General features: G+C 38.7%; 2 protein-coding genes across 4 annotated transcripts in view; both read right to left on the reverse strand.

Moving 5' to 3' along the window:
- Positions 1–27: 27 nt before the first annotated feature.
- Positions 28–8,182, reverse strand: LOC116401222 (tetraspanin-5). 2 transcript variants are annotated; one of them, XM_031879529.1, is made up of 10 exons: positions 7,734–8,182; positions 5,525–5,575; positions 4,366–4,512; positions 4,093–4,263; positions 3,848–3,973; positions 2,390–2,437; positions 1,612–1,728; positions 1,458–1,519; positions 1,070–1,122; positions 28–950 (listed from the first exon to the last, which is right to left on the reverse strand). In XM_031879529.1, the coding sequence occupies exons 1-9, from the start codon at positions 7,815–7,817 to the stop codon at positions 1,110–1,112; spliced, it is 819 nt and encodes a 272-aa protein (XP_031735389.1). In that variant the 5' UTR covers positions 7,818–8,182; the 3' UTR covers positions 28–950; positions 1,070–1,109. The 2 variants fall into 2 exon arrangements, with proteins under 2 accessions (XP_031735389.1, XP_031735390.1); XM_031879530.1 differs by having other exon boundaries at positions 28–963.
- An 883-nt stretch (positions 8,183–9,065) lies between these two features.
- Positions 9,066–13,084, reverse strand: part of LOC116401223 (alkaline ceramidase 2-like) — a 12,107-nt gene continuing 8,088 nt past the window's right edge. For both annotated transcript variants that reach the window (XM_031879532.1, XM_031879531.1), the window contains 2 exons: positions 12,079–12,216; positions 9,066–11,684 (listed from right to left, as the gene is read on the reverse strand). In XM_031879532.1, coding sequence (XP_031735392.1) covers positions 11,498–11,684; positions 12,079–12,216 — 325 coding nt within the window. In that variant the 3' untranslated portion in view covers positions 9,066–11,497. The remainder of the gene's footprint in view (positions 11,685–12,078; positions 12,217–13,084) is intronic.

The raw sequence follows: 13,084 nt of genomic DNA on the forward strand, positions 1-13,084 counted from the left end.
AGTTTGCAAGTGTTTAAGGAAAAGTGCCCCCTCCAGTGGCTGCTGCTAAAATAACAGTCCGTTGCGACAGAAATCACTTGTATGAAGATTAAAGTGCTTAAGGCTGAGTAGTTGGGATGTCACCTATTATGGTTCCTTTCCGTATATTTAGACATTATTTAATGTCACTGCCAAAAACTCTCAGCGAACTGCAACTTCACAAAGCCTACAATATCAATCGCATCCCTTCGTGATACTTTACATCCACCTCAGCTCCACAAAACTCTGCTTACAAACTGTATCTGTAGAATACGAGCATAATGTCACAGATGGAAAAAAAAAAATGTATATTCTCTGTTGCTTTGAGAAGAGTCCATTAAACATTCAACAAAGTGCTAACCAGCCGCTTCACTCTTAACTATAGAGACTATTTTACAAATATTTTTAAAATACTTAACATTGATGAAATACATTTAGGAAAGCCGATGTCCTACCAGTAGACAATAGGCATGCAGTGCATTTCCAGAATCACTTTAATCTTTGTACACAACCCTTACACGCAGTGTTAAAAACTGCAGCTGTGAGACATATAAAACCAAGCCTCTTCACTGAATGAAGCGCCACCTCTGATTAAAAACACCAAATCTAAGAGGTAACTCTAGTTATGACACCCTCCGGTCTTCATTTGCAGGCTTACGAACTAAATTCATCTGAACTGGGAGTTATCCTTTGAGCCACTTCAGCATCATATCTGCTTGTATTGTAAAACACTGTCATTGCATTTGTTTAATTTGTACTGTATGAGAGCTACAATACACTTTAGAGGTTGTGCTTCATTCAGAAATAGGGCCACAAATAACTTTAAAAATAACTCTACATTTACTATTTACACGTCAATGAGACTCTACGCTGTGGACACGTTAGCTGATTAATTTATTTCCCTTCATTGCTGGAGTCCAAACTGCAGAGTCCTGTGGAAACAAACTAAATATTTCAGTGTAAAGAGACACGGGGCAATCAATGGACTCAATCAATATGAATATGAATATTTATATGCTCCAACGTTAGTGGTGAATCCAATAGTGCTTACCTGGTACATCCTTCTTGCCTTTGGAGATTCTGTGGAGGTCTTAGGTAAACAAACTGCACAAAGACAAAGGAAGATTTAAGTACAGATAAAACGCATAACAAGACTCACAAGCAGCTCTATGAGGCTGTGCTTGGTAGACAACAGAATCTGGCATAACTTTATATATATATATATATATATATATATATATACTATCTATTTAGTTTTATGAATGTTGGTATCATATTTCTGTACCATCAAATAGTTGAGGGGATATTTCATGGCTCAAGAACTTCTACAGCTAAAGTAAAAGTTATTCTTTATCAATTTCACAAACTGTATAATTAATACATCACTGTTCCCAGCCTGAGTGAAATTGTGCTTGAATGAACACAAAGCTGCCACCTACCAACTCTCTCTCACGGCATCAATGTCGCTCACGAGATTCTGCGCTAAACAGATGCCAAAAATCTAAAAACGAAAACAAGAAATATTTTTCATGAGGTAAATTGAAAGTCAACAGAGATGAGATAATAAAGTAAACCGTTCACATTGGTCCTCACCTGTAGTAATGCAATCCCAATAAAGATGCCTGCCACCACTGTCAAGTTGTCTTGAAGCCACTTCTCAAACTGAGGAACGCATCCTTTGATATAGATGAAGGTCCGCTGCTCAGAGTCCTGACAGAACATAGAAACCAGTAATAAAGCCGAACAGGCAAGTGCATACACAGGATTTGGCTTTTACTTTGTTTATCCTTTTAAAAGTTTGAAATCTTATGAGTAACCAGAGGCAATTATGTTGGGATTTACTTTGCAGCACTTAAAAACATGGTAAATGGTAAATCCTTTTAATGGTGCCACATGATTCTACTGGTCATCTTGTGGTCTCCTCAAAAGCCCTTCACAATAAAGTCCTTCTGAACTAATATTGCCCGGTTGTTAACACACACTCAGCCCACTGTTTTTCTACTCTGACTAGAGTCTTTCAATTTATGACTAAACTAGCCCACTTTGCCTTTTTCCTCACATTTCAAGTCAATAAAACAAACACAGCCTTTTCCTTACAATATGCTACTGTGGAGTAAGGCCAAAGCTAATGATGGGGGAGGGGATTCAATTCCCAGTGCATTGCTGCAGCATGAGTAATACCACCCGGCCCAAAGTGCTGATGGGGAGCCAGCTGCTGTATTCCGAAGACTGTGCAGTTGGGAAACATACTGAAAGGGGAATATTGTGCCCAGGGTGGAGTACCTGAAGCATGACCTCATGCAGCCAAATAAACCTGTACTGTTTTAAGGCACTGGCTTACTTTGAGATGAGTTTCTGTTAAGCCACTCACCGCTTTTGCTCGAATGTCGTAGCCACACTGCGTGTTGATGACATCCTCCTATGAAGAGAAGATGGTTCATGCTTAAAAAATTTTCAAAAGGTAAAGTCAAGATATTTAGAGACATATACTGGGAAGATGTAAGGACGGTAATGCTGCTGGTCCAGGTAGTCCAGGTAGAAAACCTGTACTTAATTTTCATATTTGCCACTGCCGAGATTCACATATTGTTCTAATATATTATCAGGAAGGTTGCTGTGAACTAAACCTGCACAGATCTAGACTTGGATTTGAGTCAGATTTAAGTCACAAATATTGGGACTTTAGATTTGAATGGTTTGAGAGTTTACCTGGCAAAAGCCCTGAAACATTAAAAATCAAACAGCCACAGGGCAGACTTGCATAGACAAAAATCTGGCGATGCTATATTTTTTCTTTTTGTCAACAAAATCCATGCAAAGATTTAAAACCAGCAATTTCACACTTTAACAAGTATTGTGTGTGTGTAGACAAAGCCGGATATATCTTATTATTCTGTGCCACAGAGCTCCGTTCTTTCCACTATTGAGGTAATGCACTCATTATTCCTGATTGAGTTTGCAAAGAACTACATAACACAGCTTTTTGGGGGAAATTACAACGTCTTGTTTTGAAAATGACACTACATTTATGACCCCGGCCAGAGGAACTAAGTAAATATTGAGAGAAGAGCAAGATATATTTAGTCTTTTTATGGTCTTTGAAGAAAAATTAAGAAAAATGTAATTCTTTAAATGCCGTGTCATTTTAATGGTCCACAATCGGAGATCTTAAAGACTTGTAATTGACTTGCATTTTATTTATTAAAAACAATTGTGACTTGCCTCAAAAGACTTAAAAATACGACTGCTTAGAGCTTTAGAGCGCTTTCATGTCGAATCGTGTGTTGAAGATGTTATATTCATGCTAGTTGTTATGAAGTGCTGCTCTCAAAGAGGATGGCCTTGGTGGAATAGTGGAATGTCTTTCAGTCAGCAAATAAAAAAGACTCACTGCAATCTTACAGTGAAGCACTGTCACTGCTCTCCACAGAGACCAGCAGTTCGAGCATTTTTCCTGCCCCATAAAAAAGTCTCGGTCGAGATAACTCCTCCCAGTCGCTTTCAGACTTTGCTGTGCTGGCAGGGTCTGAGAGGACTAAACGCTGAGAGGCCTTGACGTCCTGTTGGAAGCACGCCATGATAATTTGACAGCCAGCCTTCTGGAGGACGCAGATAACCGAGCTATGAGTCACAGGGAGGACCTTCTAAATGTTCCCTCAAACTAAAAGGTTCAACATGTTAGAAAGCGACCTCCTCAATTTGTACTCCAACTTCCAGACACAAAAACACCACATTCCACCCAAAGGCTTGTTGTGTTTTACCGTAAATGGGAATGAATTGGCTGTGGATTAGAAAGACTGATGTGTGGTGAGTTTATGTGTTGACATACCGCTGGATCTTTGGTGCAGCAGGAGAAGGGCACTCCACACTTCTCACGACTCGGGTTTGAATCAGTGCAGTTGAAGTAGATGTTCAAGTTCCAGTCGTCAGCTCCGAACGCTCCACAGCACTCCCACTACGAGGTTAAACAGACACAAAGAAAAACTCACATATATGTCAACAATGTCCCAGAGAAATGGTAAAAACAACACGGGAGTGTAATAAGTACAGTGGATAAAGAAACATAGTGCTCACATATTCCTGGGTGAAGTCTATCAGGTTCTGCAGATCAATGTCGTCTCTATAGGCCCGAATGTTGTTGTTAATGAAAAAATTGAGCTGGTCCTTGATCCAGTCTTTGAAGACGAAGGCCAGGACTCCTGCAGTCAGCTCCAGGAAGAAGATGATACCCAGGAACACGGAGAACTGAAATACATTGGACCAATATTATTATAAGACCAAGGAGATTGGGGGAAAAAAAAAAAGGTTTTCACATTTCTTCACAAGTTGTTTGACAAGCGAACGTACAAATTTGAGCAAGAAAGAGTTTTCTCGCAGTGCTCCGATGCAGCCAGCGAATCCCAGGATGAACATCACGCCACCCACCACCAAGAAGAGCCAGACCGGGTCGAAGCCCCCCAAGTCTGTGATGGACGAGATGTTGGAGAGAACACCCTGGAAAAGCAGAGTGAGGGGTTAGAGGCTTAAATCATCGAGTCCACCGTCTCCATGAGTTGATGGTGTCCACAATCAAAAAACCTTTAAATTATGCGATGAGCTGAAATAGCTAGTCCGTTGTCAACTAGTTTGATAATCACTTTAAAGGAATAGTGCCGAGAGTCAGATGAGAAGATTGATACCAGTCAAATACGGTAAACACGAAGCTGGAGGAGTGGCTGGTTAGCTTAGCTTAGCATAAAGACTGAAATCAGGGGGAAACAGTTAGCCTGTCCAAAGGACAACAAAATCTGCCTACCAGCACCTCTAAAGCTCACTGATCAACACCATATATCCTGTGTGTTTGATCCATATAAATAAAACTATGTAAAAGCGGCAAGTTGTGGTTTTATGGGAGTTATGAGCTAAATTATTTCTTGGCCAGAATAGTGACTTTCTTACTTACACGAAAAACAGAAAATTGTCTTTTTTTACACTTCAGTTTGTGTACGGATGTAAAAAAAAGAGGTATATTGTGTTAATTAGTGATCTTTATAGGTGAATTGTGTTACCTTTGAACAGAGTCAGACTACATACAACAGACTGTTTCCCCTGTTTCCAGTATCTGTGCTAAACTAAGTTAACCAACTGCTGGTTCCAGCTTTATACTTAACAAACAGACAAGAGAAAAGTATCAATCTTCTCTTCTAACTCTTTGTGAGACATAATATTGGCCTCTTTTCATATAATGTTAAACTGTTAGACTGTCCGTCCCCCTTTATAGACCCCCGGAGCTGGACAGTGAATGAATCTATGAAGTGCATCAGATCTTTTCTTTGTGTGCATTGTTCAAGAGGGGAGTCCCACCGGAAAGCATGACATTCCTTTCTGACTCAGTCTAGCTACTGCCCTTAGATGGGCGTGAGCAACTGGAGAAAAATTGAAATGATCTGCTTAGTTTATGGATTATTTGCACACAACACATTGATTTAGCTTATTGTTTACACAGAGAGATAAGTGGTGAAATCACCTTCTCACTCCATGCCCACAGCCCGATGCCGAGGAATGCCAATCCAAGGAACTAACAGACAGAAAGAGACAAGAGAGAAGGGTTACTTTTTGCTGCGACTGCAACACGTAGCCGTCACACAGAAGAGAAACCACAGAGAGATTTTCCTGGCAGTGATCCATTAACTTAAAATATCTCTGGTGTCAGTCTGCTCTGCAGTATCGGGAGACTCCCACATTAGAAAGCATCTCCTGACAGCCTGGAAGCTTCATGATTTAAGTTTCGGGCTACAGTGTAAAAGTTCTAAACCACATTTCAGGATTTGGAAAGTTATGAACGAAGGCATCAGAAACAGTTGATATTAAAGCAGCCATTAAAAATTTGAATTCATTTGAGAACAGTTACATTTTCACAAGTGCTTGTTTTCATATCATTAAATGAATATTTAGATTTTCATCTTAGCTTCTGGCTACTGGTCGGACCAAAGAAAGAACTTTAGGCTGCGGCACAATTAGACTCACTTACAGACTGGACCCTATAGTTATGTTTTTTTCCCTTTATAAGATATAAAGCACTTTGTAAATGAGCTTGTGAAGGGATTCTTTGTGAAACCGTTTTAGAGGAAGAAGGCAGGAATGATACTTTTGACGCAGCCAACTTCCTCTGATGATATATGAATGTGAAGGGATCACAGAGGTCATCACTCTGAGGTCCATGAAGGCTCCATTTATGGCCCAAGGCGACATGAAGAGATATATGTTGTGGGGGCAATATAACGTTTTTTATGAGCAGGACTGCAGTTTGACTATGTTAGATTTTGATGCACATGATTTAAAAGGTATTTAATCTACTGGATTAGCCTACAATTGACAGTCCCATCCGGTTAGTTCATCCATTAATATTTATTGAATCACAAACAATACATACTGATATCATGAATGCCTGCAACAGCCGATTCAATTATTCAAATTAACTAGCAACAATTCTGATAATTAATTCATCACTGCAGTCAAGTATAAAGCCAAAATGCAAAACATTTCCTGGGTCTGGCTTCTCAAACGTGAGGACTTTACTGCTTCTATTTCTGTTCTGTCATTGTAAGTTGAACACCTTTGGGTTGAACACTATTGGTCAGAACTAGAAGACGTCAGCTTGGAATTTACGACGTTTTAAACATAGCAATTAATCAAGAAAACGATTTATAGATGCATCAATAACGACAAAGATAATGTTTAGCTGCCACCTAATCAGTTTAAGATATTCATATTCATGTTGTAAAGTTCATGAAAATGCTCCAAATAATTATATTTACTATAATTTAATGTTGGCCATCTTTAAACAATTAATCATGTTAAGATTTCTGTCAATCGATGAAACAACTAGTCACATAATCAATGCAGCTCTAATCCATAACTCCTCCTTTCAGGCAAGGCATAGTACTTCCATTAATACGGCATTTACATATATTATTTTATTTATACTTGTTATATATTGTAGCATTATGTACATAATTTACATTATATCTTACATGGCCCTTTATTTATATCCGTTTCTTATATAACGGCAACTGTAACAAACACATTGCCCCCCAGGTATCAATAAAGTATCCTGATCTGATTTTTATTACTAATGTCTGACATCACTAAAGCCATTTGTTATCCCTACAACAATAAAGAATATATACCTTAACCTATTCTAACCAGCTTCTGCTAAGTGGAGGCCCAAAGTGGGACATCCAGAAGTCTCTGATGGGGTTACTGGTAGTGGGTTTCAAAGCACAACAGCAGGTTTCTCAGTCTCGTGAAGGGGCTGGATGCCTGGGTGGACTGTGGTCTCAACAAAGTATAAAATGCATTTCTCCTTCTAAAACAAAACAATAATGTGTGTGTACATCTCTGACACCACCGATAAACAAAGTGTCCTCAGATGATGCAGCCAAAGCAAAGTGATGGTGGCAGCAGAGCCCTCACACGGACGCTGTCTGCACAACAACAAAGGCTGAGAGGTGACACTAGTACCGAGCAAGTGCACGGGGAGCAGTGAGCTGATAGCCGGGGACGAAATGAGCCAAATGTCCTCCTGTACAAAAAAAACAACGGGGAGACAGAAAACGGCTCCGGGCTGGAGGGGGGGTGTTGTTGGTTGCGGTCAAAAACACGTACCGGCAGTGTGTATTAAGCAGAGGATAAACCAGGCCTGAAGTCCTAACACAACAAACAAGGGGACTTACCCAGAATATGATGTTGAATCCGAAGATGAAGTACTTGATGCAGCAGCTCACTTCGTGAGCCTTGAAATGCTTTCCGGACATCATTTGGATGTTTGTGTTTTAAACGCCGCCCACAGTGGGGAGAGGACTCACATCTATCCTCTTGTGTTTGACAGCCCGGCTGTGGAAACACCTTTCTTTCTTTTTTTTTTTTTCTTTTTAAAAGGCTTCGACAAAACGCGTCGTCAATTATTTCCGCGTCTAATGATAAACATCCTCCTGTACCGTTAACTGTTTCCGCTGATTAAAGGCGCAGGTGAAGCCGCAGAGGAGCGTCAAGTGTGTCGGTGTCAGTAAAGATGTCCGTTTATTCCCGATATGGATCTAAAGAGGTATAACGGTACAAATAAATCCACTGAAGTCAACCAGATTAAAGCCGATGGTCTTCCATCTGACCCACAATGTAGACATGGCCGTTATTTGATTGACATCTGTGAGAGCCAATGAGAGCCTTTGGTGGTCACGGGAGGCGGGACGTCTTTCAGAAGAGGGCGCCACTGCCGTCGCGTGACCATGAAATACTTTATATTAATCACTTTAGAGTATCATTTATTCATCTATCCATCCCTCAACTAATTCATTTGGCTCATAATAGAAATTACGACTGTAAAATTAAAGTTGTATTATGTATTAAACCTATTGAGCTATGGGGACTGAGCGTGCATTATGTAATGAATAATCATATAAATAAATACAAGCAACAAATAAAACAAAAAAGTGATGTAATAATGAATAATAGCCTTTTCTTCATAATTCATGAGTAAAATTACATCTGTCATCTCTTGTAATGTATTTCTAAAAATATGCTTCACCATGATATTCAGAATGAACCCCAGAATAGATTTAAAGCAGAAGTGAATTCATGTTTTAGTTCATATTTACACATCTGCAAATAACGAGTTCAGATTTTGCTATATTAAAGTTGGAGCTTTTTGTTATTTGGTTCCACTCTTTGGAACAAACTGCCTGATGACCTGAGAATCATCAAATCTGTGTTCATGTTAATTCAATAAAAGGATATTTTCAGGCATAAACTGTTATTATTCTGTGAGGTGGATGTGCAGTTTGTGAGTTTATTTTGGAAGGTGTGTGTTTTGTTTTTCTAGACACGTACTGTATGTCTACTGTACATCCAAACATACAGTATGTTAATCTGTGTATTTGAATGTACAGTAAATACAATAATCAGTGTGCTGTGGCTCTGTATATTAATTTAATCAAATATTTTGAATATTCTATTTTTCTTATACTAACAACTAAAGGTTGTTCTGGAATTATCACCTGAAAGTAATAAAATAAATTGGATGTGGAGAAATGTTGCCACCTGGTGGCAAAACGTGTCGCCTGGGTCATCTCGAGTCTCGGTCCAAAGAACAGATCTGCTCATGTAAGAGACATAAAGCTGCAAAATGAATAATTAGATGCGAGCAATACTTTTGATTCATGCATTAAATCAACATGATACTGTCTGTAAAATAAACACCAGCAATCATTTTGAGTATTGGCTTGGTTTATTGAATATAATAAAATATACTAATGTTCTAGTCTATTACAAATATTTGTTTACAAAACAGGATAAATTATGAAAATAAATACTTCTGTGCAGTTCGTCTCTATTGTCAATGCAGGCAGAGAAAAACTGAGATTTGCATACACATGTTAGACCATAAAAATAACACAACTCATTGTTATGAGATCATAATCACACATCATGCCAAGACAAACATTAGGATGCAGAGGGCAGCATTTCCCAGGCTGTCCTGTTCACACAAACTCCTTAATCCGAGGGTGATTCATACAAACGACCCACCATCGTGGATCACATGTAGGACTCAATATCATTTGCAGCGCAGTGAAAGTGTGCTTGGGCCCACAACAGCTTTGTTCACATTGTTAATACTGTCCCCAAAGATTCTCCTTAAGAAAAAAAATACAAAAAATTACAATGGCAATACAAAGGTTGTAATTATGCAATATCAAAAATCATTCATCCCTAAAATTCGGCTACACATCACTTTGAAAAATATATTTTTGGGGGGGATTTAACAAAATACTTAACCTCATGAAAAGTTATTTTTTACTCTTTAAATCATGATTCTTTATTTGACCCTTCATGTGTGCACAAGATATTTTAGTAGGTCGAGTTCCCAGAAGCCTCTGCAGGAGGACGGGAGTAAAATAATATCAGTTAACACAGCTTGAGGCAGTTTCCAAGAACATTTAAAACCATTTGTTTGTGGTGAAAATCTTTGGTGAAACTTGTTTTGTAGGGTTAGCTTTAGCTGTAGAACCCAACATTCTTCCCTTTTATATTCTACACACAGAATTTCTATTAATTTCTGTCAAATGAACACGTTAAAACAAGCAAGACTAGGTTATCTGTCCCACAACTTCTCCTGCGATAACCTAAACCTCATTTCCTTTTGTTATCCAACACATTCATCACACTGCATTTCCTCTTTTAGAGCAAACAGCTTCAGATACATCACACAAGGACACAGTGTACCTTCATTTGCTTCTGTAGTCTGTTATCCTGTTTGATTAAGGCTTTTTGCACAGTTTCCATAGTTTTGATTATATTTAGCACACAGTCTAAAATACTGAGCCTGAAATAAATAACCCTGAAGAGAAGTTTAAGAGTTGAGACGCTTGGATGAAAACTTCAGCATTAAAAGCTGTCGCGTGCAAGCAAAGTTTTGAGTACATAATTATCATTGAAGTGTGCATTAAGCCAAAGGCTTTGAGAACCATTCTTCATTTTGTGCAAAATATATAATTATTTCCTTGAATAGTCAATCTTATTTCAATACATTTTGATTTCACATTCAGTTTTATTTGTTCTACTTTGGGTTTTGGCCAATATCAAAGGGTACCTATTCATTCAATAATATACAAATGATATGCTTTTCCGAGGAAAATAACTGCATATCACATTGTTAGTTAAGAAAATATATACAGGAGTACAATAAACACATTTCTCATATACTATATTGAACAATCACAATGGCATGCTGGCAGCAAAACATCGTACACCCATAACGGAACGAAGCTTGCGTTTCTGGCGTTTTAAGTAAAAATGGCCGTCCACAAAGAGGGCAGGTCTAACAGCCTGAATCCATTATGTATTTAAAACACATAAGGCTTTGTGTGAAACACTTCTATAACAACTTATGAACCACCTTGTTGATTCATTGAGCGCAATAGGATCGGCTGAGCAATATAATATGAAGCTTTAATGCATTATGCATCAATCACAGTTAAAGGATCCAGTGCTTTATTGTTTCTAAATATGCTTTCATGATGGCTAGACTGCACCTATGAGATGCTATACGTGTCTTTATAAAGGCAATACAATGCTTTACAATGAGGTTTTTTGAGTTACTATAAAATGTACAAAATCTTCTTTTTAAAGAAGCCAGAAATGCATAATACTAATACTTACATGATACCATAAAGCCTGAGATTAGGTTTGGAACACTGTAAAGGTTTCTTGGCTTTGATAGTGTTTTTGTTTGAAAAGTTCCTCTTTTGGCATCATGTTAGACTAATTTGTAACACCTTTTGTTCTTTGACAGAGTTGCATAAACACTGCTGTGTAATGAAACCAGACAGGGATGGACCGTTGGGCCTTAATGTGCATCACCTACATCACCCAGTCACAGCGGTGTCGTTTGAATGCATCTTGGCGAGAAAGTGTTAAAGCAGAGCTGCACACTCGCGTCACCTTAAGTCACCTTGATAGCAGACTTCTTGTGGACACAGAGGAAGTAAATGTAGGGCACTCCGATGAAGGCCCATTTCTCGTTGGGCCAGAACATGATGACGGGTCCTCGCTCCGGGGCCTCAGTCGCAACGTCAAAGTAGGCAAAGCAAACGCAACCCAAGTAGGAAGCCAGACAAATGAGGATGTGCCTGTGAAAGCAAAGTTTGAATGAACCAAACTGCTGGAGAAAAGACTCGAAATATATCAAGGTGTTGTCACAAACTCATGTGGAGTAAGATTATTTCTACTTGTTTTCAATTCAAAATCACCTTGTTTATGGTGTTTTGCTTAAATTTCATTTTTCCTGATTCTAATACAGGACTCTGCACTTATTCTTGATTCAAGATCCAGACCCTAATGTATGGCTTTTTCACTTTTCTTCAAAGGACCTTAACTTAATTATAGACAGAAAAAAAACTTGATAAGATGGAGATCTTGTGTAGAAATATGCATTTTAATTGTAATAATTTGTGTATAATGAGTAGATAGATTTTATGACCTTAATAATAGTTAATAACAACTTAATAACAACTTTGAGCTCACCAAGCACAGTGCAAGTAGGGGAAGTTGACAGACGACCACATCTCGCAGAATATCCTGTCGCTGATCCAGCAAAGCAGAGCCAGTGCCCACCAGATCCCTGAGACCAGACCCAACTTGAACACACGTGGGTTTTCACACCTGCAATGACCAAAGAGAGCACTGAGAAATGTGTATAACGGTGAAAACACACAACAATATGTACTTAGTTTGGTGTATGCAACACTTAGTGCATACGAGCCGTCTATGCAGGTACACAAAATACAAAAACATCTTTTTTGGCATCTTTGATGAGCAAGTCAAAAGCAAAAAGAAATAATTTAAATTAAAAGAAAAAATACATAAAATTTTCCTATTCAAACTTGCTTTAGCTTTTGCCAATTTGGCTTTTTTTGGCCACTATGTGGCAGTGGCACAATATTGACAAAGTGTCACCTTTTCATTTGCTACGGTGAACTTGTTCGCAAACAGTTGCCTCAACATTAGCATCCACTCAGAGCCGTGTATGTTTTTACTTGATGATTGTAAGTAAGTCTCCTTTAAGCTCTGTTTGATGTCTCCTATGACTCCATTCAACAAACATGTGATTCTTTAGCTGCTAAATACTCCACTGTATTCACCAGCGAGTTGGTTTACGCATTTTGGGCAGATACGGTACATTTTTTGTTAAAGCTTTGTTGGTACAAACTGCTGCCAGCTACGGCTAAAACTGAGACTGGACCAAAACTATTATTATTAGTTATGGGACAGAAAACCGAAACAGTGAGCTGAAAGATGTTCAAACACTTTGAAGGGCTGAGGGGATGTAAATACTTTTTCTTTTACCTGAGGCTTCTTAATCCTCCAAGAGGGCAGTCATTCATACAGGACTCATTTTACTGTCTGTGTAGCTTGGGTGCTGTTATATTTACAACTGAGATGTCCATACCAAGATGTAGAGTTGTAGGTTAGCACATTTATTTTTAGATGCGGCAATTATCTTTTTTTTTGGGGGGGGGGGGGGGGGGGG

The sequence above is a fragment of the Anarrhichthys ocellatus genome, unplaced genomic scaffold (assembly GCF_004355925.1).
Source record: "Anarrhichthys ocellatus isolate YVR2014 unplaced genomic scaffold, GSC_Weel_1.0 scaffold285, whole genome shotgun sequence".
NCBI classification, from domain to species: domain Eukaryota; kingdom Metazoa; phylum Chordata; class Actinopteri; order Perciformes; family Anarhichadidae; genus Anarrhichthys; species Anarrhichthys ocellatus.